General features: G+C 39.0%; 3 protein-coding genes across 3 annotated transcripts; all 3 read left to right on the forward strand.

The window, feature by feature from the left end:
- Window positions 1-1,730: 1,730 nt before the first annotated feature.
- MONOS_3988 (uncharacterized protein) lies at window positions 1,731-10,981 on the forward strand (the record flags this gene model as incomplete). The annotated part of the gene is made up of 1 exon (XM_067874024.1): window positions 1,731-10,981. Exon 1 carries the CDS (start codon window positions 1,772-1,774, stop codon window positions 10,979-10,981), a length of 9,210 nt encoding a protein of 3,069 aa, XP_067736520.1. The 5' UTR covers window positions 1,731-1,771.
- Window positions 10,982-12,367: 1,386 nt separating this feature from the next.
- On the forward strand, window positions 12,368-21,000 carry MONOS_3989fu3990 (uncharacterized protein; the record flags this gene model as incomplete). The annotated part of the gene is made up of 1 exon (XM_067874025.1): window positions 12,368-21,000. The coding sequence occupies exon 1, from the start codon at window positions 12,490-12,492 to the stop codon at window positions 20,998-21,000; it is 8,511 nt and encodes a 2,836-aa protein (XP_067736521.1). The 5' UTR covers window positions 12,368-12,489.
- Window positions 21,001-23,713: 2,713 nt separating this feature from the next.
- Window positions 23,714-25,053, forward strand: MONOS_16893 (uncharacterized protein; the record flags this gene model as incomplete). Its single annotated transcript, XM_067869764.1, has 2 exons — window positions 23,714-24,151; window positions 24,206-25,053. 2 exons carry the CDS (start codon window positions 23,714-23,716, stop codon window positions 24,965-24,967), a joined length of 1,200 nt encoding a protein of 399 aa, XP_067736522.1. The 3' UTR covers window positions 24,968-25,053.

Genomic DNA, 25,053 nt, shown 5'->3' on the forward strand with positions numbered 1-25,053 from the left:
GGAGAAGTTGAGGTCGAAGCAGATGAGCATCATGATAAAGTGTTAAATGTATTCCCAGTGGATGTTTGAAGGAAAGGCGAAGTGAGAGCAGAAAAGCAGATTGAGAGGATACTTAATGTTCCACTGCCAATAGCAGCAGCAGAGAAGAATGAGAAGACTGAGAAGAATGAATGAATGAGTTATCTTTTGTGATTGAAGAAGAAGAGGAAGAGGAAAAAGAGGAAAAAGAGGAAGAGGAAGAGGAAGAGGAAGAGGAAGAGGAAGAGGAAGAGGAAGAGGAAGAGGAAGAGGAAGAGGAAGAAGAAGAAGAAGATGATGATGATGATGATGATGTTTGAAGAGAAGGAGAAGGAGAAGGAGAAGGAGAAGAAGATAAAGGAGAAGAAGATAAAGAAGGAGGAGGAGGAGGAGAAGAAGAAGAAGAAGAAGAAGAAGAAGAAGAAGCTGAAGCTGAAGAAGAAGAATTAGAAGAAGAAGGCGAAGTCGAAAATTGATGATTCTTTCTCTTTCTCTTCTCAGCAGCTCAATCACAAAATGAAATAATTTGAATTACATCGATCAAATAGATAAATATTCCTTTTTTGGATTTTCCCTCACTGCTGCTGCTGATGATGATGATTGCACAACGAGGAGGTTGATGATGCTTGAGGTGTGTTTGAAGAAGAACAAGAAGAAATACTTTTCCTTTCAATCATGCCTTTGTCTTCTTTGAAAATATATCAATGAGTGAACATAAATCCATTTCTTTTCCTTTCTCTTCCAAAACGGTGACGGTGAATGCAGCTTGTAAGAGCCAAACTCCATAGCCATGTTCCAAAATAATTTGTTGTTTTCCTTTGCTTCAAAATCTTCAATGTTGTTTGTTCTTCTCTTCTTCAATTGCATTCCTATTTGGAAATAGCCTTTAACCTGATTCCGCCTCCTCATTTTCCTTTTCAATCTCTTTCTTCAAAAAGAGATCTCCCCACCAGTAAAATTCATCAGGCATTTCTTGCAAGACTTCCATTGTTCTATTTATGAAAAAATTAAAAAATAAAAAAATTCATTTTTCAAAAGAAGATTCGAACAAAACAGAGATTATAGCACACCAATTGTAAATAGCATTCATTCACTGCAACCTCTTTGACTTTATAAAAATATCCATTTTCGCTCATTTCACATTTCGGCCGCTCACCTTTGAACTGAAATTCCATCTCTATATGCAAAAAAAACACATCAAAAACCCGATCCAAATGCTCGTATAATCTTGTTTCAGGCAGCCCATCCCTTTTGTGAAAAGTGTCCATTTCGGCCAATCGAGGCAAAAACAATCATTTCTTTCAATATATCGAAAAGCACTTCAAATAAAAATATCACGAACATTCCACCTAAAAACATACATTTATATGTGTTGCGGAATCATGAAACTTCCATCGCTCGTACCTCTTCCATTCATCTGTGAAACCAATCTTCACATCATTCATTTCTTTCCCAGTTGCTATTTCTCATGAAAATATATCCAACAAAATTATAAACTCCAAATCATATGTTATTCCATCATAGAGGTGGATATTGCTGTACGGAGTGTGATGGCTGAAATATCAGAACATCAACAAAAATTAATGAATCATTCTCTATTATTCATTGGATCAAAAAAAAATGTGAAAAAAACGAAGATAATTATTCATTGTTATGTAATAATATGATTTACAAAATCAGAAAAATGACAAAATATTTGAAGTGCCCATATTAGTTTGAAAGAAAAAAGAGAAAAACAAACTGTTGGAGAGGCATGGTATTGGGGCTGTCAGGAATATTTTATTGTCTGTGGATAATTTGTGTTGAATGCATGTGCAATGGTGCCACAAGTGATGGAGCAGTATTTAGAGAGGAATCAGTGAAAGTTGAAAATATGAATTATCCTGAAGGCATATGGCCAGAGAAAGCTGAAAATAGCAAATATGGAAATGGCATTTTATATGACACATATATTGAAGGAAAAGAAGGTAGAGTGGGAGAGACAGAAAAACAAGAGAGAATGATTAAGAATTACACAAAACAATGGAATGATGGACGAGGAGAGATTGAGAAGATTCAAAAATGGAGTTTTTGTGATGAATGGAAAATGCGGGGAAAGGAGAGAATGTGTGGTGGGAGTGGGGTTGAGGGAAGTGTTGTTCTGGTCAATTCATCAATGAAACTGAATTCATTGGGATTGAGGGAAAGAGATGGGGAGAGTGTGCTCAGGGCATCGGATGGATGTTTTGTTGAATTGAGTGGATGTGTTGTTGGAGTTGAGAGAGAGACGCCTCCCTTTGATTTTTGTGGGAGCTGTGGATTGTTCGCCAACATTTCTCTCAGATCATCTTCAACTGGGTTTTTGCAGTCATTTCCTTCTCTATTTTCTTCAAAAGCATTAGAAGGGAAATTTCTTGAAAAATGTCATGTTTTTATTTGTTCATCTCATTTCTCGTCTTTTCATATTTCATCAGCCCCATTCCTCTCTTCACCCTCGATTCCTCATGTTTCACTTTCACAACTGACATTTTTCAACATCTCAACAGCAAATGAGGCATGTTCAACTCCGACCACTACGTCAACCCAAACCTCATGTTTGATGAGCAGTTGCTCATTCTCATCAGTTTGCGATGCATATGATGGCGGGGTTGTCCCTTCTCTGAACAACCCCTTTGCCTCTCTGAATGCCTCAAACACCTCTTTTGTTAGATGTTGCAGAACAAAAAATGTTGTTTGCGAAGGAACTTCAGATAATAGGCTGGCTCCAGGTAGACAGAACGAAACATTCAATGGAGCTAATTCGTTTATTTGGTGCGAATGGAACGGATCGAAGGCTACTGGAAACAAAGATGATTACACTGATGATGCTTCCAATGGTGGAGCAATTCGAATGTGTTATCTCAATTCAGGAGAACTTTCAGTTTCTCATTGTTCATTCAATGATTGCTATGCTCATTATGCTGGAGGAGGGGTCATGTGCCGTTCAATCAAGTCTATTGAATTTGTAAGCAACTCATTCAACGCTTGTTCTTCTCAAAGTTATTTTGGAGGAGGAATTTATGCTGTATTAATTTCAACATGTGTTCGGATCAGCGGATGTGAATTTCAGAAATGCAAAGCATATCGAGTGGGAGGAGGGCTTTATCTGGATGACTTTTATATTTCTGGATCTTCCTGCATTGGAACAGAAAACGGCAAAGGGGAGAGCGCTTGTGTGTTTGAATGCTCATTCACTTCATGCTCATTGACAAATTCTGGAGGCGGAGGGATGTATTGTCAAAATGTTCCGACTGCATTCAAAATGAGGAGCATTCAGTTCATTTCATGTTCTGCATTGACAAAGGGAGGAGGACTATATATGGAGCCAAACAAACAGGTAGCACCAAATGAAACAATTTATTGCCTTTTCTTTTTCTTCCATGAATGCAAATGTTTGGCCAATGTTCCATATGGTAACGATATGACTTTCTCAGATTATTACAATTCATTTTTGAATTCAGGCAATCCATTCTATGAATGCTACACGACAAATTCAGATGAACAGAGAATGTGTTATGCGTATGATTATGCAAATTCAGGCTCATGGTCTCATCAGCACATGGAAAAGAAGGATTGGCTGAATGACAAGACGTTGTATGTTTCGGTGAATGGAAATGATTCATATGTTCTTTGTGGGGCAAATTTTACAAATCCGTGCGAAACAGTGAAGAAGGCGCTTGAGATGTGTGAGATACAAATTAGCTTGGCAATCACGCTTATGGATGGAAATCATAAAAGTGAAACAACAACCATTGAGATTGGCACAAAGAAGATTTCGGTTATTGGGATGGGCAAAGAGAAGAGTGTAATTGAAATGAAATCCCTTTCATCTTCATCAGCAAGAGCATTGTTCAGTGTGACGACAGGCCATCTGGGAATGAGTCATTTGAAAGTTGATTGTAACTCAACAGCAGAAATTTCACCGAGTGTGGTTGTGGTATCTGATGGGAGTGGGTCACTCTCGTTGGAGGATGTTGTGATCATTAGGAGTAAAACAGGAGACTATGTGATGTCGTCGTCAGTGTTTGTGGTGCCGCTGTCGCAGCTGTCGATGGTTGATGTGGAGATCATAAATATGAATGTCTCAAAATCATTGTTCTCTGAGCCGAATCAATCATCTCCTTCTTCTTCTTCTTCATTGTCTTCATCTGCACTGTATCTGACAGCCACAGCATCAGGAGATAGCGTGCTGGCGAATGTGAAAGTGAAGAATGTGAAGTTGACAGAAGGAGATGGGGTGGTTGTGTCAAAGAATGTGAAGGAAGGGGAGACATTTATTGTTCAGAATGTGACAATCCAAGATTGCGAGTGCAAGGCTGGAAGTGGTGGTGGGATCAAGGTTGATTTATTGTATTCAACAAGCAAGTTACGAGTTGGGACTTCATCAGCCCCAGCAAACGAAGCAACAAAATTCAACAGATGCAATTGTAGTGGAAATGGAGGAGGGATAATGGTGAATCTGGCAGATGGCTCACACGACTTCTCAATTTTGTCCGTGGACTTTTCAGGCTGCACTGCTTCATTGAGTGGGAATTATGTGTTTGTGAATGGGAGCAATTCTGTAAGCTGGGGAATAACAACAGAAAAGCTGAATGCCCAACATGATAGTTCAAAATACAATGAGTTGATGGGATATGATCGGAGTGACTCAGCAATGGGGCTGTTCCCACTGAATGTGTTTCTGGACACATTTCCTAATGCAGCGCATGTGGGGAAGGTGAAGGATGGGCTGGGTGGATACAACTCGTGGTTTTGTGGGTTTGCTTATTATCCGTGTGCAACCATCACCCATGCAGCGCAGGTGAGATATTCGGGCACAAATAAGAAGATCGAATTGGATTCAGGATTTGAGTTTAGTGAAGATGTTGCCATGACAGATGGTCATGAATGGGAAATCTCATGTTCCACAAAAGGGATGGAAATGGGAGTGAAAGCACCAGAGAATTTTGAGTCGTCATGTCTGATTGAGGTGTTGAACAAATGCTCAATAAGAAACATCAAGTTCTGTATTCCATCTGCTCTATCTGGTGCATCATCTCTAATTTTATCCAATTCCACACTCTTCACACTCACTGACTGTTCTGTTATTTGTTCATCTGACAATTTAATTGGATATTGCTTTGTGAATGTGATTGGGGGAAAAGTGAAAGTGGAGGGATTGGTGATAACAGAAACCTTGACATTTGGAGAACATTCACTGATTGAGTTTGTTGAAGGAGTGGAATCAGTTGTGTTTTGTGGATGTAATGTGAATAATATTGAGAAGAGAAATGGAGATGGGGGATGGTTGAGTGGAGTGGTTGGAACAGAAAGAGGTGAAGGAAAGAATGGGATAATTGTGATTGAGTCGTGTGATGTTAAGGAGTGCAGTTGCCTTTGTGGAAGAGGAGGAGGGATATGTGTTAGAGTGAAAGGGGAAGGAAGTGTTGTTGTGAATGGGAGTTGTGTGTTTGAAGGGTGTGAGGCAATGAATTCGAATGGAAGTGAAGGGAGAGGAGGAGGGATAATGATTGTGATGGAGAGCAGGGATGGTTCAATGAAAATGGAATCGGGAAGAGAGGGATTGTTTGTGTTTGGAGAGAATAACAAAGCTGAATATGGGAAGGATGTGTTTGTTCATTGTGGGAGTGGTGTGTTGTTGGAGTCGAAAGTGAATGGAAGCTCATTTGAGTTTTTTGATTCCTGTGTGATTCCAACAGATGTTGTGAAGTTGTGTGGGAGTGAGGATGGGAGAGAAGGGGAAGTGATTCCGCTGTTTGTGTATTTGTGCTCAATCGGGACAAAGTTGAGAGTTGATGGTAGTGGAGAGAGGGCATTGGATCACAGTCATTGTGGGTTTGAGGAGTTTGGGTGTTTGACGATTGACTATTGTGTTGAGAAGAGAGCGAGCAGCAATGTGAATGAAATCGAAGTTGTTTCGGAATCATGGATAAAGAATGAAATGAAAGTGGCTTCATTCGATTTGAGTGTTTCAGGGAAAGAAGAAGGAATGAGGGTGACTGTGATGGATGAAGGATCAATGAATCAAAACTCGCTGATCGAATGCACAAAATCATTTGAGATGAGACATTTGTCATTTGTGCTGAATGAAGGGATGAACGGGAGGAGAAGTGCATTCATCCACTCCTCATCAGCAATCATCATAATCACCAGCTGTTCAGTCTCGTTTGGAAATGATGAATTGATTGGATTCAATGTGATTTGTATCGAGGGAGGAGGGATGGTTGTGAATGGATTTGTGATGGAAGGGGGAGTGAGAATGAATGGGAAGTCGCCAATAGTCGTTTCGAATGGAGTTGAATTGGAGATGAATAACAGTCGAATGAATGGAGCGGTAGTTACAGGTGGAATTGGAGGAGGAGGATGTTTGAATGTGGAGATGGGTGTGAATGGGATTGTGAATATTGAAGAATGCAATTTGTCATCAGTGTGTTCAGGAGGGAGTGGGATGAAAGGAGGAGGGATGATGATATCAGTGGGAAAAGGAGGAAGTTTGGAAATGAAAAATGTGAAATATTCTGGGTGTGAAGTGCCAACAGAGGATGTTGAGAATGGAGGAAGAGGAATGGGAGGAGGGATGTTTGTGAAGCTGCCAGATGAGATGGTAACATTTGTTATGGAAGGAATGTCATGTGAGGGATGCGATGCCTGGAAAGGGAAGAATGTGTTTGTTTCGGGATGGGATCTGAGAGAGATTGTGAATGAGGAGCACTTGAAATGGGAGATGAGTTCAGAGGAGTTGAGATCATTGGATGAGTTGTGTGGATGGGAAAGGAAGACAACAGGAGAGGAGGGATATGTAATTCCATTGGTTGTGTATTTGTGGAGGAACTGGAGTGGGAATGGGTTTGTTTCTCGAGAGAAAGGAGGAGACTTCAGTGGGTGTGGATTTTCAGAAGCACCATGCTCATCGATTGATCACTTGATATCACTGAGATATGAACCACTTGGAGAAGGGGAAACACATATTGCCATTGTGGGATCAGGGTTGCTGAGCCATTCCATATCATTTTCATTTTCTTCATCATCAATTTCAGATTCACCAAAAGTGGTGATTGAAGGGACAAAGAAAGGGACAGGAATGACTATCAGTGATGAAGACGAGAATGATTTGGATGATCGTTCAATGATATCGTCGAATGTGAGTCTGTCATTTGTGAATGTGTCATTCACCAAGCCAGCCATCACAACCCATCATGAAGTGTTGATTGAATCCTCCGGAACAAACACCTTATTGTCTGTTTCTGATTGTTCATTTGGTTCATTGACCGGGCTGACAGAGACAGCTGGATATTGTCTGATGAGAGTGAATGAAGGGAGTGTTGTGATTGAGAGGTGTTCGTTGAGTTTGATTTCAGAGTTGAAAGGGTTGATTGTGTTCAGCCCAGGTGCATCTGAGGTGACGGTTCAGAATGTGAATATTTCGTTTGTGAGTGTGATAGAAAGGAGCCTGATTTCGATGATAGACGAGAATCAAATGAACGGAGATGAGAATACTGGTTCAAATAGTAACAGACCAGTTCTGAGGGTTGTTGGGAGTTCATTTACCAATATCACAAACGAAGGGAATGAAGCAAGTGTTATTGGAGTGGGATCATATGAGCATGGAATGGAGTGTGTGATTGATGAGTGTTCTATGTTAAGTTGCAAGAGTGGTTTGAGCAGAGAAGGAGGGGGAATGAAAGTGGTGCTGAAAAGTGGAGAATCGTTGTTGAAAGTGAATGGCAGCTCATTTTCGATGTGCAAGTGCTCGAGTGAAACAGGGTGTGGAGGAGGGCTGTTTATTGATGGGTCTGACCCAAATGCGAATTATGGAAATGAAAGTCAGATCCCGCCTCTGAAATTCAAGATTGTGAACGTTTTGTTCTATATGAATGAGGCATCGGTGGGGAAAGACATATTTGTCAGATGCCACTCGATTGAGCACCAGATCAACGAAACGCTGTTTGCTTTGAACTACAATCAGAAGTCATTGAACTCGAACAACTCCATCTGTGGAAGGGGTGTTGAGAGTGAGGGAGATGTTGATCTGATTCCGCTAATCACCTATTTTTATGGGCTTCAGGTGTTTGTGAACGCAACAGGAACTGATGGCAGAAGGTGTGGAGCTCAAAGCAATCCATGTCTCAGCATCAACTGTGGGGTTGACCACATTCAAGAAGGGGTGATGAATGCGATTCTGATTGATGGGGAAGGGTTTGTGACGGAAGAATGTGTGATTGGAGATCTTGTTGTGAATTCATTGAAAAAGACGCAAGCGGTTGTGAGATTGAACTTAAAGATTGAGAAATCATTTGAGAAGGATTGCGTGATGGAGTTTATAAATGAAAGCACTGTGGAGAGGTGTTCATTCCAGTTTGAAGATACCTTTGAGGCTTCTCATCGCTTCATTCTGAAAGTGAATAACGGAATGACGAAAATTCAAGAATGTGAATTCTTCTCCTCTGCCGATGAAGTGCAATTGAACAGTTCAATTGTGAGTGTGGAAAGTGGAGAGCTAAAGATATCGGAAACAATAATTAGAGACATTCATTCTACAAGATCGGTGCTTTTGTTTTGTGAAGAATCGAATGTGATAATTGATGAAACAAGCATTTTGAACATCAAATGTGAGGGAGATGTTGTGAGTGCTGGAGGGAAAGCGAAAGTGGCGATGAAAGAGATGTCAGTTGAGAATGTGACAGTGCTGTTGGAGGGGTGTGCGATTGGGATGGATGATGCTGAACAAGAGGTGAGTGTGCTGAACTGCTCGTTTGGAAAATGTGTGAATTCAGTTGACAAGGGAATCATGATGCAGATCAGGCAGTCAAAGGGTGTGAGGATTGAGAATTGTGTGTTTGATGGAGAAAAAGAAGATGAAATTATCGATGAAGGGGTTGAAAGAAAAAAAGAAGAAGGATTATGCAAATGGAATGGGTCATTGGTTGATGTTAAGAACAGCAACGTGGAGATGAAGGAAACAACCATTATGAAGAGCAAGGAAGGTGGGTTGTGGGTGAGTGGAGGGAGTGTGAAGATTGAGAAGGGAGAATTTGAGAATAACAATCCATCGATTGAGGGTTATCCATCAGCCAGAAGGAATGTGATTTGTGAAGGGAATAGCGAACTGAATGTTGTGAGCGTGAAAGGGGGAGATGGACTGAAAGATAACTCATCGCTTTGGATTTTGGATGAAGGATGTCAATTGGGAGGGATTGCTTCAGAAAGAGGATCATCATTTTTCATTCCCATTTTGGAAGAGGTGAAGAATTCAACTCAATTGAATGGGAATTTGGATCTAATAATTTCTGGAAAGCTGCTTCTGCCATGTGATTTGTCAGTGAAGATGAGCATGAAAAATGGGGATGAAGAAGAAATTGTGAGAAAGGAAATTGATGAAAAAGGGTTTGTATCAGAGAATGAGATTCACACATTTATTTCATCTTCGGAATTGGAGAAAGTGAGAGAAGAGACAGAAGTGAGTGTGTGCATTGTGTTTGGCAAAGCAAACTCTCCTTTATCAACAGAGCCGTTTATTGTTAAGAACAGAAGTGAAAGTCAGTCAAGTGGAAATGAAAAACTTGTTGAAGGAAGGAAAGAAGGAAAACCATCTTGGGCTCTTGTAATTGCAGTTATTTTTGTTGTTTTGTTTTTGATCGTTCTGATTGTGTCAATTATTGTTACAGTTCGGTGGAGAAAGGCAAAGAATGAGAATAAAGATCTGAGAGAGATTGTGAATGACACAGTGAGGAAGGATCCGAAGCTGATTGAGATGGTGACGATGGAGATGTCACCTGAGGAGCAATGGAGGAGAGCAGAGAGAGAAGCGGAGAAGAAGAATGAGGAGAGGATTAAGAAGAGAATATTTGATTCAAATATGGAGCATTCGGAGTCATCAGAGCATCTTCTATCTGAGAGCGGCTCCACTGAATACATTCTTGGAAGGGACTCTGACAAGATTCCAGAATGGGCATTGGAAAAGGTTGAAGAAGAAGAGATACGAAAGAGATCACCATCACCATCCATTTCATCCACTTCCACCACTTCGACAACAGATTCAGATTCGACATTTGTTCGGGGAGAAGAACTGTGCCCCACCACCTCGTCGATGTCGAATCTGGTGGATGTGATGGCGTGTTCGTCTCCCCATGAGAAGCTGATTGTGGATCTGAGGGATTCGCTGTTCATGTTGTTGCATGGAAGGAACAAGACAAAGGAGATGCCTATTGGCACTCTGCAGGAGAGGGAGATGACAGCTGCTCAGATCCTGTTCTGGGTGGCTAACCTTGCTCTTCACTCCTTTGATGAAATGGAGAATCCTCTCTCATCTCTTTCCTATCTCAGTCCTCACATTGTGCTGTTTTCTGAGCACATGGTGATCTGCATTGTGATGCACTCTGACTTCTCATCGGATGATTCCGATTCATCATCAATCTCTTCATTAACTGTTGTTTCTTCCTCGTCCAATGTTTCAGTGATGAGCGAGAGATTCACAGACTCACCACCTCCTTCATCTGCCTTTGAAGACGACGACGATATCAGAAAAGAGTGCCTGAGATGGAAAGCACCAGAGCTGCAGATGAACAAGAAGATGGGAGCAACAAAGGAGTCAGTTGTGTTTTCGATTGGGATGATGCTGTGGGAATGTTTGACACTGGAAATCCCATTTGATGAGTATGAGGGTGAGGTGGCAGGGCAGAAGATAGTGAATCATGAACGACCGAACATGTCTGCTGTGAAGGAGTCGAATTTCTTTGAAATCATCCGAGCTTGCCTGTCTGCTCAGCCAGAAGACAGACTGAGCTTGGCAGGGCTGAAGCGCGAGTTCATCCAGCGGTTTCCTGCAGGAGCAGCAATTCTGACGATGTCAGATGCGATTGACCTGGAGGAGACAACAGAAGATGGGGAACACATGACGAGTGTGAATTCTTCAGATATCACAGGAACTTTGCTGACTGAGAAGTGAACGAAGAGTTGGTGATTGATATGCTTTGGATATGGATTTATTTCACAAATATATGAATAATAGTGTTTTTTTATTTTGACTCTATTCAACAATTCGACTTGTTTGTCTTCTTCTTTTTGTTTCCATGAATTGTTATGTTTGGATCAATTTCAAATATTAATTGCTTCAAAAGCAGAATTGGTCTGCTTGCCACATGTTGTGTTTATGTATTTGTATTTATTCGCTTTGTATGTATTGCTCATGTTGTTTCAGTTCACATCCTGAACACAAACTTGTTTTTTTTTTTATTTGATCTCTATTTCGAACTTTCAGTTCAATCTTTTCTTTTTGGGATATGTATTGTGATTTCACATTCTGTTTGGATTATGAGAGACTTCGATTTGTGTTGTTTGTCCATTTTTTCACAAATGTTATTCTTTTTTTGTTTTTCACAAATGAGCTTTTTATTTGTTGGAAGCAATAACAACGTTGGAAACAAACAACAAATCTGTTTTCCATTTGAACTCAAAATTCGAAAATTATTATTCAAAATCTTAAAAGTTTAACTCGAAATTAAAAATGTTTTATTCAACATCGGGAATTGATTTATCATCACAAATTTTGTGAAATTTTCAAAATTCAGACTCATATCAGTTGTTTTTATTTCCATGAACGATCAGAGAATTTTGTCATTTTTAATCAGAAAAAACTGAAATGATGTTTTTTTGATGTTTGATTGTGTGCAATTGTATGAACAGGATTAATTTGAAATTCAGGAAACTTTTCACATGTGTTCAGGATAAAATATGGCTGATCCTTTTTGAAATTATTCTTTCGTTCGAGTTTTGATCAAAATATAAATCTCAATGGAATTTTTGTTAAATTTTTGTTTCTGCAATAACAACATCATGAACAATATATATTAACAGTTTAAGTTCAATTTTTCAAAATCCCATTGAGATTAAAATTTTGATCAAAACTAGAACGAAAGCATGATTTCAAAAAGGATCAGCCATATGTTATTTTACAAAAAATTAAAAAAAAAGCATAGTTCGAAAACCTGTATTTCAATAAAAATGAGTAATCAATCACATTTATTGAAACGAAATGTTTTTGATATCATTTATTGCATTTCAAACTGATAAAACAAAACATTTTGAATTATCTGACAGATAAAAGGATCAAAGGATGTCAGTCAAAATCAAAGAAAACTGTTGTTATAAATAAAAGAAAAATATTCTCATTTTAATAACCATTTGTTAATATCAACATTTTGATCAAAATAATTTCTTTGGTTTTCGCTTGAATTGAAATTCTGAACTAATTAACATCATTTTCGATTTTGAATTTGACTTTTTCGACCTTTAAAAATTTTATGAGTTTTTAATTTACAAAAAAAAATTTAGATTGATCACTACCACTACAAGTTTTATATAATATTTGAAAACTTTTATTTTTTGATAAAGGAAAATTTCAAGAATTCCAAGTTGATAAAGTTGCGCATTTTAAAATTTTAAGAGAATTTGACCATGGAAAGAGTCAAGCCAAAAAATCATAGCGAACTTATACGATGGAAACGAATGTCAAAAGAAGAAAAGGAAGCACAAGAGCTTTATTTTAAGGAAAGAGAAGAAAATTGGGTTAACATTGTGCCATCACCTTTTGAGATCGAGGAACAAAGTTTATCTCAAATTGCTGCCACCAAGAAGAAAAAAAAGAAATATAATACAAAAGCAAATTGTCGAACGAGATATAATCAACATAATAAAGTTCAGGAAAAACCGCACTCGCACGAAAAAGAAAGTTCCGCATTTAGAAAACATCTTGATGATAAGCCTTCAACAACAAAATTATTGAAAAATAACATAGAGAAAAATGAAGAGGAGGAAAGAAAAGCTCATATACTAATAGTGAAAAAAGAAAAATCCAGAAAAGCAACAAAAACATTGCATGTTCCTTACAGAAATGGAAAAGATTTCTCTGAACTCCTTGTTTCAATGGACGAATCGATTGAAGTTCCTCCTTCTTTTATTCCGCTTCTTTCTCAAGTGAGAGTTGTGCAGCCTGCTTCAATTTCGTATCCTCAGCCAGACCTTGAGCCAGAAAAGCCATCAACAGATGTGACACAGCCAGAATCTTCTCCTTTTGTGACTGAGAGGCTGCCTCCCACCGCAAGATCTTCAATCTCTGTGCCGATTGACTCGCAAAGAAGACATGTGCAAACAGTCGAGCTTCCATTTAGCTCAGTGTCGGTTGTTTATCCAGCAGATCCTCCGCCAAGCGGTTTGCTTCATTCACACTCTCCTTTGGGGGAGATGTCATATCAATCATACAATCGCATTTCATTGAATCCTCCCGCACACACTTCATTGGCAACTCACCATCCATTTTCTTCCATTTCACAGCCTGCTGCTTATCATCCGTTCTCGCCGTTTCCTCCTCCTTCTCTTCGCCCAGATCCATGTCCTCATTTTTATCCTCTTCCACCTCCGCCACACACACAAACTGCTTCTCTTGCCCCATCGCTGCCAATTTCAATACACCCCACTTCATCCCATCAACCTCTCACCTCATCTTTTCTTCCTTCAGAACCGAAGAACTTTCCCCAGCCAGACGCTGCCAGGCTCACTGAATGCCGCACAGACAGCGGAGCAACAAGGTCCGATAGCCGAATACATTCTCAGCAGGTGGCAGGACTGGCACAGAGCAAAACGATGCCACTCAGCCACAGCAGCAGCAGCAGCAGCAGTTGTAGTAATTGCAGTAGAAGTTGTGGAAGTAGAACAAGAAGCAGCTCAGATGGAGGCAATGAAGGCAGTATTGAAAGCAGCAATAGAATGAGCAATAGAAGTGATAGAGGAAACAGAAGCTGTCACCACAGTCAAAGCAAAGGATATGCTCAAAACCAAGACCAAAACCAAAGTCAAGTTCAAAGCCACAACTCGTCAGGCGAAACTTCTTTGTCGTCTTCGCCTCTGCTATCCATTTCGTTTTCTCCTCCGATGCTTTCTTCTTCTTCTTATTTTTCTTCTTCTTCTTCTTCTTCTTCTTTTACTTCCTCCTCCTCTTCCTTCTCCTGTTCTTCTTCTTCTACTTCTTCTTCACCGCCACTTCCACCACCGCCACCGCCTCCTCTTTCTCTTCCTTCGTCTTCCTCGCACTTTCCTTCTTCTTCTTTGCAGGCTCTGGCTAAGCAAAGCGAGAACATTTCACAAAAGAAGAACGAGCAGGAGTCAAAGTCATCTTCCTCAACGAATTCATTGTCTTCATCACATTCATTTCAAACATTGCCGTTATCTCCCTCTCAATTTGCGGTTCCTTCTCTTCCTTCTCTTCCTTCTCTTCCTTCGCCTCTTTCTCCTCTTCCTCTTCCTCTTCCTGAGCTGGAAAATACAGCGCCATTGACACCGAAAATGGCTGAGAAGCAGCAGAAGGCGATTGAGGCAGCGAGAGAGCTGGTGAGAATGAGTCTTTTGGAGGAAGAGGTGAAGAAGATGAAGATTAAGAAGAAGAAGAAAAAGAAAAAGAAGAAAAACATGAAGAATGTGATGGAGAATGAAAAAGAAACGAAAGAAGAAGAAGAAGAAAATGATAATGAGAAGATTAATTCACAAAAAAAGGAAGAAGAAAAAGAAGAAAAAGAAGATATCAAAGAAATTAAACCAACTGAAAAGCAAAGCTCAAATGAAACATTATCATTATCATCATCATCATCATCATCATCTTCTTCTTCTTCTTCTTCTTCTTCTTCTTCTTCTTCTTCTTCTTCTTCTTCTTCTTTTTCTTCTTCTTCTTCTTCTTCACAAATATCTCAAAATTCCCCCCAAACAGACCAAATTCACACAGAAGCAACAGCACTGAGTGTGGCAATGAGGATTTCAGAGCGAAATATGAAGCAGAAAATGAATTCTTATCAATCTTTCAATGGAGTTGTGCCGAAGCCTCCGCTTTCTCCGTCGCATTTCACGCCGCATAGACAGAGGCATTGGAAGATGGAGAAGGAGAAGGAAGAGGAAGAAGATAATGAAAGTGATGAAAAAGAAGAAGATAAATCAAAAGAAGAAGAAGAAGATAAAGATAAAATTGAAGATGCTGATAAAGGAAAAGCAAAAGAAAATGAAAAAATAAAAAAATCCGAAAAAGAAGAAAAGAATGACGATGATAAACATACAGACAAAAATCAGAATGTGCAATCAAAAGCTAATGAAACAAAGAAAAATGAAAAGTCTAATAAAAATGAAGCAAAAATGACTGAAAATGGAAAAACCGTAAAGAAAACACATCATCCGCCTTCTTCAACAACTTCTGCTTTTTGCAATGAAGATGAAAAAGAAGAAAAAGATTCATTTGAGAAACGAATAAAAGCATCTTCATTGAATTCAGCAAAAACAATGGAAAAACCAGAAAAAGACAAAAATACCTCAACAAAAGCAGTTAAAAATGCAACAAAATCAACAAAAATAAAACCAAAATCCTCAAAACAAGCAAATGAAATGGATCAATCTTCTCATAATGAACCTGCTGATAAAGATGATTCAAAACTTTCTGCTTCTTCTTCAACTTCTTCAACTTCTGCTCCTCCTCCTCCTCTTTCAATTGATAAACTGCCTGAAAAAGTTCAGTCTCCAGTAATCACTACGCCAAAGTCAAAAGTAATTTCTTCTTCTTCCTCATCCTCTTCTTCTTCTTCTTCTACATCTGCATCCGCTTCATCAACATCTTCTTCTTCCTCTTCTTCCTCTTCCTCTTCTTCTTCTTCTTCTTCTTCTTCTTCTTCTTCTTCTTCTTCTTCCTCCTCCTCTCTTCTCCTCTCCCCATCCCTCTCCCCAGCCTCCAGCTACGGCATGGAGTTCCACCCTCTTCTGTGGAAAGAAAAACAGCAGCATGTTCTTGACAGCCCTTCAGCCAATCATTCTTCATCAAACTTCCTTTTCAAATCAGACCCTTCTCTTTCTCCTTCTTTTTCTCCCTCTTTTTCGTCTTCTCTTTCTCCTTCTCTTCCGCTTGGATTTACCTCTGCAGCAGTTGCTTCGTCGTCAATCGTCTCTTCTCCTTCTTTCTTCCTTCCCTCACTTACGTCGCCGCTGTTGACGGAGCGCTCGTTTGAGGAGTTTTTTGGAGGAAGTGAATCAGATGTGGAAGAAGAAGAGGAAGGAGAAAGAGAAAGAGAAAGAGAAAGAGGGAAAGGAAAAGGAAAAAGAGAAGGAGAGGGGAAAGAAAGAGAAGGAGAAAGCGAAAATCCAATCACTCCATCTTCTTTTGACTCATTTTATGGCCTCACGCGACGTCACTCTTCTGCAAACTCGCTTTTGTGCTCAAATTCAGCAAGCAAATCTCCTACTGCTTCGCGACTCAAGCTGAAATCAGTTGCGTCTTTGCCTTTGTTGGACTTGAATGTAGCTGCAACAACAACATCATCATCATCAGTATCATCGTCATCAACAACAACAGCATCATCAATGGGAAAAGAAGAGGCAACTGGAGAAGAGCTGCCGCCAGCAGCGGAGGGGACAGGGGCAGTTGCAGGGGCTGAGTTTAACTTGTTTTCGCGTGTTCCATTGAGGAAGCACGTGTCAATGATGGACATATTTTCTCCTGTTTCTTCCCCGTCAGATGTGAATGGGGTTGGAAAAACGTTCGCTTCCTTCAAGAAATTCGAAGGAAAGCTGTTGAATTCTGAAGGGAGCGGGTCTTTGAGCGAGCGAGAAATGAAAATGGATGAAGGAAGCGAGGCAATCAGCGATTCTTTGCTGTCTCCGAAGCACGTGATGAATGCATTTGGCTCAAAATCTGTTCCTTCTTCGCCACAAAGCATTAAAAACATGAAGATGGAGCCAACTTCTGCTCGGGAGGGCAAAAAAGGCATGGGAAGCAAGAAGGAGTGGAGAAATAAAGACGATTTTTTGAAAGTTCTGATGGAAGAAGAGAAGAAAAAGAGGCAGGAGCAGCTGTTTGAGCTGTATACGAAGTGGCAGCAGCTAAAGAACGAGGCGTCAAGCGAACTGAGTTCAATCAGAAAGATTTACTCGAAACAGAAGCAGATTTGCTCAAAGTATCAGTCTTCTTTATCTGCTTCGTCTGCTTCATTAACTTCTTCTGAAAAAGGAAATAAAGAAGAAAAGGAAGACAAAAAGAAAGATGAAGTAAAAGAAAGAGAAGAAATAGAAAAAGCGCAACATCAGATGGCTCAGCTGAAAGAGCAAGCGAATGCGCTGAAGCTGGCATTGAACGAGCAGCTGCTGTGTGTCGAGACAGAAGTGAAGAAAGTGCTCAAAAATTCTGCGTCGCGTATGCAGATCATCAAGCAGCAGCAGCACTTCATGGCGGCTCTTTCGCACTGGCAGGCACAGCAACATCAGAAAGAGCGTTATTACCATCATCATAAGCAGCATCAGCAGCATCGTCAACAGATGCTGAAGGAGAATAAGGAGAAGAAGGAGAAGAAGGAGAATGGGAAACAACTTCATTCGCTGCCTCAGCGGAGGTCAGCTGCGAAGGAGCAGTTTGTGGCGTTCAGCAAGATGATGGATAGATTGAGGATAGGGAGCAGAAGTGGGAATAATAATAATAATAATAGCAATAACAATATTAACAGAAGCAGCAATAACAATAGCAGAATAACTGGAAGCGGAAGCGGAAGCGGAAATGTGAAGGAGGAAAAGAAGATGGCAAATGCAGCAGAAACAGCAGCGGGAAGCAAACGACAGCGTTCTGAAACGCTTTTCACCGCAACTACTTCTTCTTCCTTTTCGCCTCTTGTGCCTTCGCCTTCTCCTTCTCCTTCGCTTTCTTCGTTGACTTCTTTTTCTTCATTTTCTTCTTTCTCTTCTTTCTCTTCTCCCGCTTCTTCACCTGCGGTTGGAGCACAGACACCTCAGGCATCGCAGCCAATTACGCCGAGAAAGCATTCGCCGCTGGTGTTTAATCAGCTTCCCTTTGATACGATTGAAAGCGAAAGCGATTTTGAGCAGGAGACGGAAAAGAAGGGAAAAGAGGGAAAGAAGAAGGAATGCGAAGGAGAAGGAGGAGAAGGAGGAGAAGAAGAAGGAGTTGGCTGGAATGGAGAGGTGAATGAAAGTCAAAAGAAGAAGAAAAAGATGAAGAAGGAAAAAGACATATTGAATGAGCAAAATGAAGAAGGTGATATTGTTATCAGTATTGGAAATGCAGAAGAAGTAGATGAGGAAGAAGATAGAAAAGCCGATGAAGAAAAAGGAAAAGGAAAAGAAATAAAAGGAAATGACAGATACAATGATAACGGTAACAAAGAAGAAGAAGAGAAAGAAGGAAGAGGAAGAGAAGAAGAAGAAGAGGAAGAAGAAGAAGATTACAATCATCGAATAACACCGACATTTGTGGAGCGTACGATTGACAGTGCGTTTGACGGGAACGACATTTCGACGACGGCCATTCACAGCACTTTTATGAAGTTCGACGAAGAGATCTTGCAGCTTGATGCAGATAGCATTACTGGAGAGAACGAGAACGAGAACGAGAATGAGAATGTTAACGGAGCCAGTGTTGGCGAGAATTTGATTGATGGGAAAGGCAAAGTTAAGTCAGGTCTGTTTGATGAGGCGGATGGTAATAAAAATTTAAATGTGAATGAAAATGCGAATGTGAAAGAGAGTGGAAGGAAAGAAGGGAAAGAGGCACAGGAAGTATTCAATGGGGAGGATTACGATGATGGAGAAAGAGAAGAGAGAGAAGAGAAGGAAGAAGGGGAAGAGGAGGAAGAGGAGGAGGAAGGATATTACGATGAATATAGAAATAGAAACCACAACAAGAAGCAAAAGCAAGAGGAAAATGAAAATGAAAAGAATAATTTTGCAAATGATCTGTTTCCCAGCACTTCCAATGCAGATTATGATGCAGATGCCAATGAAACTGAGTTTTGCGCTGTTCAAAGGCATTCTTCTCTGAGTGAATGCGGAAATGATGATGATGCTAATGATGTGCCTTTGCTTGGAGAAAGCACGTCTCCGCGGCAGATGGAGCACAACACGTATTCTGTGGTCAAAAAGAAGAAAAACAAGCAGAAAGTCGAAGAATACATTCAGCGCTATGCGAAGCCGCAGACTTCTCCGCTGTTGCAGTCGGCGGATTCTCCGCCTCTGTCTGCTGAGAAGAGCGATTCAACGGATGAATTTGATGAAGAGAACGAGCATTACATTGGGAGAGAGAAGAAAGATGATAAATTGCACATTGATGGAGAAAATGATGTTATGAAGCCAAGTTTGCATTTTCAAGCAGATAAACAGGAAGCAGGTTCTGAAATGTCAGTTGAGGCAACCCCTCCTCGGTCACCGTCGCTTGCTTCTTCTGAATCTTCTCCATCTTCGTCGTCTTCATCATCTTCTTCTTCTTCGACTTCTTTTCCCCTTTCAAAGCGTGCAATTGAGATGCAACTGGCAGGAGAGGCAAAAGCTCTGAAGCATTCGCCTCCACATTCTTCTCGCTTCAGCAAGCTTCCTGCAAAAGTGGAAGAGACGCCGAATTTCCTGGCCATTTTCTCGCTTTTCCTGCGGAGCGACACGTACGTGGACATTGTGCTTAATGCGATTTGGCTGGTGCACTCGCTGTATGCTGAGCAGTTCCCAGCATCGATTGACGAGGATTGCTTTGACGACGACGACTGCCCTGAGGACTTCCTGATGCGAGAAGAAGTTGTGCAGTTTGTGGAAGCAAAGCACAGCGAGCAGAGGAAAGGAAACGAAAAGAATGAGAATGAAAGGGGGAACGAGAAGTTGAACAATGAGTTGAATGCCAAGAAGGCAGGAGCTGCGAATAGCAGTAATGATTGTGATCCTAATTGCGATGGCGATGATCGTGAAAAGAATGCACTTCCGTTTGTTGTTCGCAAGGGCAGGTTTTATCTTCCCGTGCCATCGCAGTTCTCTGACAATCTCCTCCAATTCATCCACATCACTGTCCAAACTCAGCTGAATATGATGTTTGCTGCTGCGTCGAAGTGTGTTTCTGAGTCATTGCCTTCTTTTCCTGCGGGCAATTCTCAGCTTTCCTCAGAAAACACTTCCTTCGCAGCCACAAATTCTGAAGCCGATAAGCTCAAGTCACAGTTCCCTTCTTTGTCTGTCTTTCTGTCGAGCCTGTCGAATCCGTATGTGCAGAAGATGACGCAGCAGCAGATGCTGCTGATCTTCCACACTGTCAACCATCTTCTGGATGTGCAGCGGCTGTATTTGCTGTCAGTCAACCGCCATTCCGAAGCAGCTGCCCTCTCAAATGGCAGTTCACTCACGTTCAACAAAGCTTTTTCTTCTCTTTCGTTGATGGCAGAACTGCCTCTGCATGTGCCGACAGCCGACAAGCAGATAATGTCACCAAGCCTCTTTGTGGAACTGCGCCGAGTCATCATCCAATACGCCTCAGCATCCTTTGGCCTTCCATACGACCACAGCCGGCTGCGGGCAAAGCTGTGCGAAGAGTCGCCTGATGGCTTGACGCTTTCAGAATGGCAAGAATCCGAAAAGCATCAGCACCTACTTCGTGCATCGCTCCCTCCGCCTTCTTCTTTGCAGCTGCTGCGCTTCTTTTCGTTTCCGCTTGTTGCTTACTCCCCTTTCACTTCTGCTTCGCAAGTTGTGCTGTCATTTCAGAATATGTTGTCTGTTTCTTCTGTTATTGATGCTTTTCATTCTTCTTCTCCTCCTCTTTCTCCTTGTTTGGAAATTCAGTCTTCACTTTCACCATCATCTTCACGTATTTCATCTGCTTCTCCTTCGTCCTCTCTTGAATCTGTTATAAACACTTCAATTATTCCATCTTCTTCTTCTTCATTATCATTTGCGAATACTCCAATAACACTATCATCAGCTTCTCCCCTTGATGCACTTAATTTGTTCCACTCTTCAGCCAGCATGGCTGTTGAAGGGAATATGGAGCTAATCATTTTGGAGGAAGTTCTCGAGGCTGAGGAAGAGATGAGAGAAAGAACAGATGGTCTTGATCTGGTGGAAGAGTTTGTTGATAGCTTGTTTATAAAGATTGTTCAGGAAGCGTTAGATATAAAAGAATGAATAACGATAAATAACGCTCTTTTCTCATTGAGTTATAAAAAACAATTATTATAGAAACAAATTGCGAAGAGAGAACTACAAACAATATTTTTTTTCCTTAGTATATTGAGTTAAAGTTTCAAAATTTTTGAAATTTTCAACAAAAAAGTTTATTGTTTCCTTTGTTGAAAAGAACAGAGAAAACCGGTTTTTTCCGCATGGAGTGTTATCAACATTTACAATTGATACAAGTTTCTTTGCTAAAATTTTACCAAAACATTTTTTCTTTATCTCAAAAATTCACTTTGTTAAAAAAATGAAAAAAAGAATGAAAACTTAATCCCGAATGCAAACAATAAGAATATGTGAATATTTTTTAATGATTGTTTTTGTTTTTAACATAATTGTTTTGAATGAAAAAGCTTTAAAGATATTTCATAATTTTGGAAGTTTTTTGAAATATATTGATAATTGTTCTCTCTCTCTCTTTCTCTCTCTCTCTCTCTCTCTTTCTCTCTTTCTCTTTCTCTTTCTCTTTCTCTTTCTCTTTCTCTTTCTCTTTCTCTTTCTCTTTCTCTTTCTCTCTCTTCTTCTTCTTCTTCTTTCTTTTTTTTTTTTTTTTTTTTGAAAATTTGTTTTCAGTTTTATTGAAAGAATATATATTTTATTCTTCCTCCTTTTCCGAAAAATGTGTTTTCTTCAATTTCAGCATCATGCAGCTCATGCATAATGTCATCCGGATCATGTAATTTATCATATTCTGTTTGATCCAATTCATCGTCTGCAACGATAGGTTTTTCTTTCGGAACAAAATGTATTATTTTTTGCAAACTATCAGTTAAGCTTGGATATGGATTCCAATCAACAAGCAACATGGATAAGCAGTTTATAATAAATGGTTTTCAAATGCCGTGCTTTGGATAAAACCCTCAAAATGACCCCACAACCCTTCAACAGCAAGGTGCAAGCACCCGTTTCAGTGTCTTTGTTGTTTATTTTTTGACAAACTGCAATTTGATTATGTCCGAAATATGTCAAACAATTGGATCTTTTCCATTCATCACCAATTATTGTTGTCCCTGCTCACATTCTTTCTTGAATGATTGGGATCATTGTTTCTTTTTTCCTATTTGGCATGATGATAACACAATATGTTCCAGCTTCTACTCATTTTTTCCTCTCAATTCCTCAAAAAATCCACAGTTTGAACTTTTTTCTTCCTCTTCCATATTTCCTTCCCCTCAAACAGCCTCATCAATTTCGACCCATTTTAACAGTCCTCCTAATTTTGGTATCATTTCATTCCAAATTTGAGCACAAACAACTCGAACAACGCTTGTCCGAATATCTTTTATTGGATAAGAAACACCTGTCAGCAAATAAGTTTATTTCAAAACAATTCCAATCCTTTTATATTATTCAAATTGCAAAAAAATATCAATAGGAAGTTTCATTTTGGAAATAATGTATTTCTTGAATAAAAAAAATTTTCTTTTGATATTGTAGTCAGAGTTTTTTTAAAATTGCAAACCATTAATTTTATGTATTTTTTTTTTTTTTTTGATTTTTTTTTTTGCATTTTCAAATATGAATTTCTAATTGCTTGAATAATTTAACTTATTTTCATAATAAAACACGGTATAAACCGATTTGATCGACACCCAAAAATATTCAAAATTTTGGATTTCTTTTTGATAGGAATAACAAACTTAGAATAATAAATGTGTTTTGTAGCATTTGAGTTTTGAAATTAGGGTTTGAAGTAGGAAAAGGAGCAATTATTAAAAAACACTTAGGGTTTGGCTTCGTTATCTTATTCGTCAAATTTTCTTTTTTAACAGTATTAGTAAACGATATTTCTTCTGTTAAATTAAAGAATCGATCAACACAGTCTTCGGATTCTTTTAATTTTTGATTTCTTTATTCGATAAGCTCTCCCCTTATAATATTTTCTCAATTAATGAAATCAGCCAATTCTCTTCCCTTCTCTCATTGTCATTTCTATAAGGAAATTTCTGTAACAATAATCATATTCATCATGTTTCTTCAATGTGAAAACTGCAAAAAAGATTGTGAATTCCTTTTTTTTCACAAACCGTATTTTTTTTAACGCAATATTAATGATCATAATTCCCTTTTTTATATGTCATTCCTCGTTTTTAGGTTAAAAAAACTTGAATATTAAACTTTGTTGAAAGTTTGTCAATAAACTTCTATTAGAAAAACAAGTTATTTTATTCAAATATTAAGTTGACTTTACGATTTTTTAGGGTGTCGATCAAATCGACTATTACCTAAAACACTTTTTTTTGCATCAGAATAAACAATACATATCATTCCCATTTGAGTATTTTTCATGTGAAATTATCATAAAATTCCCATTATAAAATACTCATTGAAGTAAGTTTTTTTTTTTTTGAACTGGAAATGGAAGGACTTATGCAAACCAAAAAGATGATTGTTTGCTCAATATATTAAAATAAGATAATTCTTCTGCTTCAACGGTTATTTGTTAATTCATTGCTAAATGATTTCTGGAAATCTGGTTGCTTGTTTCCTTCGATTCTCTTTTTGGTTCACATGAAAGACTCCATTAACAGAAAAGTTTTCGAGTTTGTAATTTATTTCTTTTATTTGATCTTTTTGTTTTGAGAGTATTTCTTTTCTTTTTGAAGAATTATTTTCTGAATTAGAAGATTGCGATGAGGATGAACAGAAAGCGAAAATCGTAGAGATGAATGAAGTTATAGAAGAGATGGATGAAGAAGGACTTGAATCTGTGGTCACAGCAGAGGTGTTCAATGGAATTTACACAATGATCGAAGAAAAGAAAGTAACAATGAAAAATATATTGTTGTTGTTGAAGCACGTTGGATGTTGCAAAGTGCTAAAAAGAGTATTTATTGATGAATTTGAAGTAACTTCGTTGAACAAAAGATTTGAGAAGATGATTATTGATGAAAATGAGAAAAAAAAGGATGAAAAGAACGAAAAGCTGCTGACTGATCTTTGTGAATGCTATCTTTTGCTAAACGAAGAATTTCCTTCAGAATTGCTTTCAATATGTGTGCGTTGCATTCTGAAAGAAGCGCTGAACAAAGAGGAAAACGAAAAAGCACAAAAAGAAGTGGAAATGGCGTTGCTTGCATTGAGCAAATGTTTCTATTTTGGAGTTTGCTTTTCTTTTTTAATTTTGATAAAATTGAAATTTTTCATTTTTGTTGAGAAATTGGATAAAGAGCTATATTTGGGCGAGATCAAAGAAATTGTCCAATATCACCAGGAACATCACAACCTCACTCGACTTGCTTACCAGTCTGCTTGGAAATTATTAATGAGCCGATTTTACTTTAACAAAAGCTTGGAGGATGAAATTGTGAATGAGCTGCATTTTGTGAGAGAAACAAGAAGAGAACTGGAGGAGCTTTCAAAGTGTGTGGATTGGAAGAGAAAAAAAGTGGAAAGAGAAAAAGAAACGAAAGAAGTGATTGTTTTGATGAAATGGCTGCAATTATTGGAGTTTTTCTTTCGTTTCTGCTCATTTTGGAATGAAGAATTTGTTGGGCTTTTTGGCAACGTTGTTCAGTTATTTCGAGCATCAAGTGGCAATCACAGAGAAATAAGAGGGGAATGCATTGATTTTTTTCGAGCAGCAGCTGAAAATAAAATTATGAAAGTTGAAGGCTTGTTGAAAGGAAGAGCTATTGATGTAATGATGGAGGAAATTCAGCAGCCAACGTTAGATGACGCAAATGCGTTTCGTATCTTGCGATTCTTTTTGATTATTTCGGAAAGATTGAAAAAAAAAGAGATTTTTGAAACTGACGAAGCGAAAAGAAAGGCAACGAAAAGAAAGATATTTGAAAAGCTGGAAGAAGAAGGATGCGAAGATACCTTCACAAGCCTTTATGGAGAAATTTCTTTTATTAATGATAAATGTCATGATGCATTATCGTTGACTATTTCTGAATATTTTGTGATTATTTGAAGAAATGAAATATCATTTTGTTAACAAATATTTCCTTCTTTTCTTTTTTTAATCGTTTCAAAAAATCAAAAACAAGCGTTTATTTG

This window comes from Monocercomonoides exilis (genome assembly GCF_001643675.1).
Source record: "Monocercomonoides exilis strain PA203 chromosome Unknown scaffold1-2713096, whole genome shotgun sequence".
NCBI classification, from domain to species: domain Eukaryota; phylum Preaxostyla; order Oxymonadida; family Polymastigidae; genus Monocercomonoides; species Monocercomonoides exilis.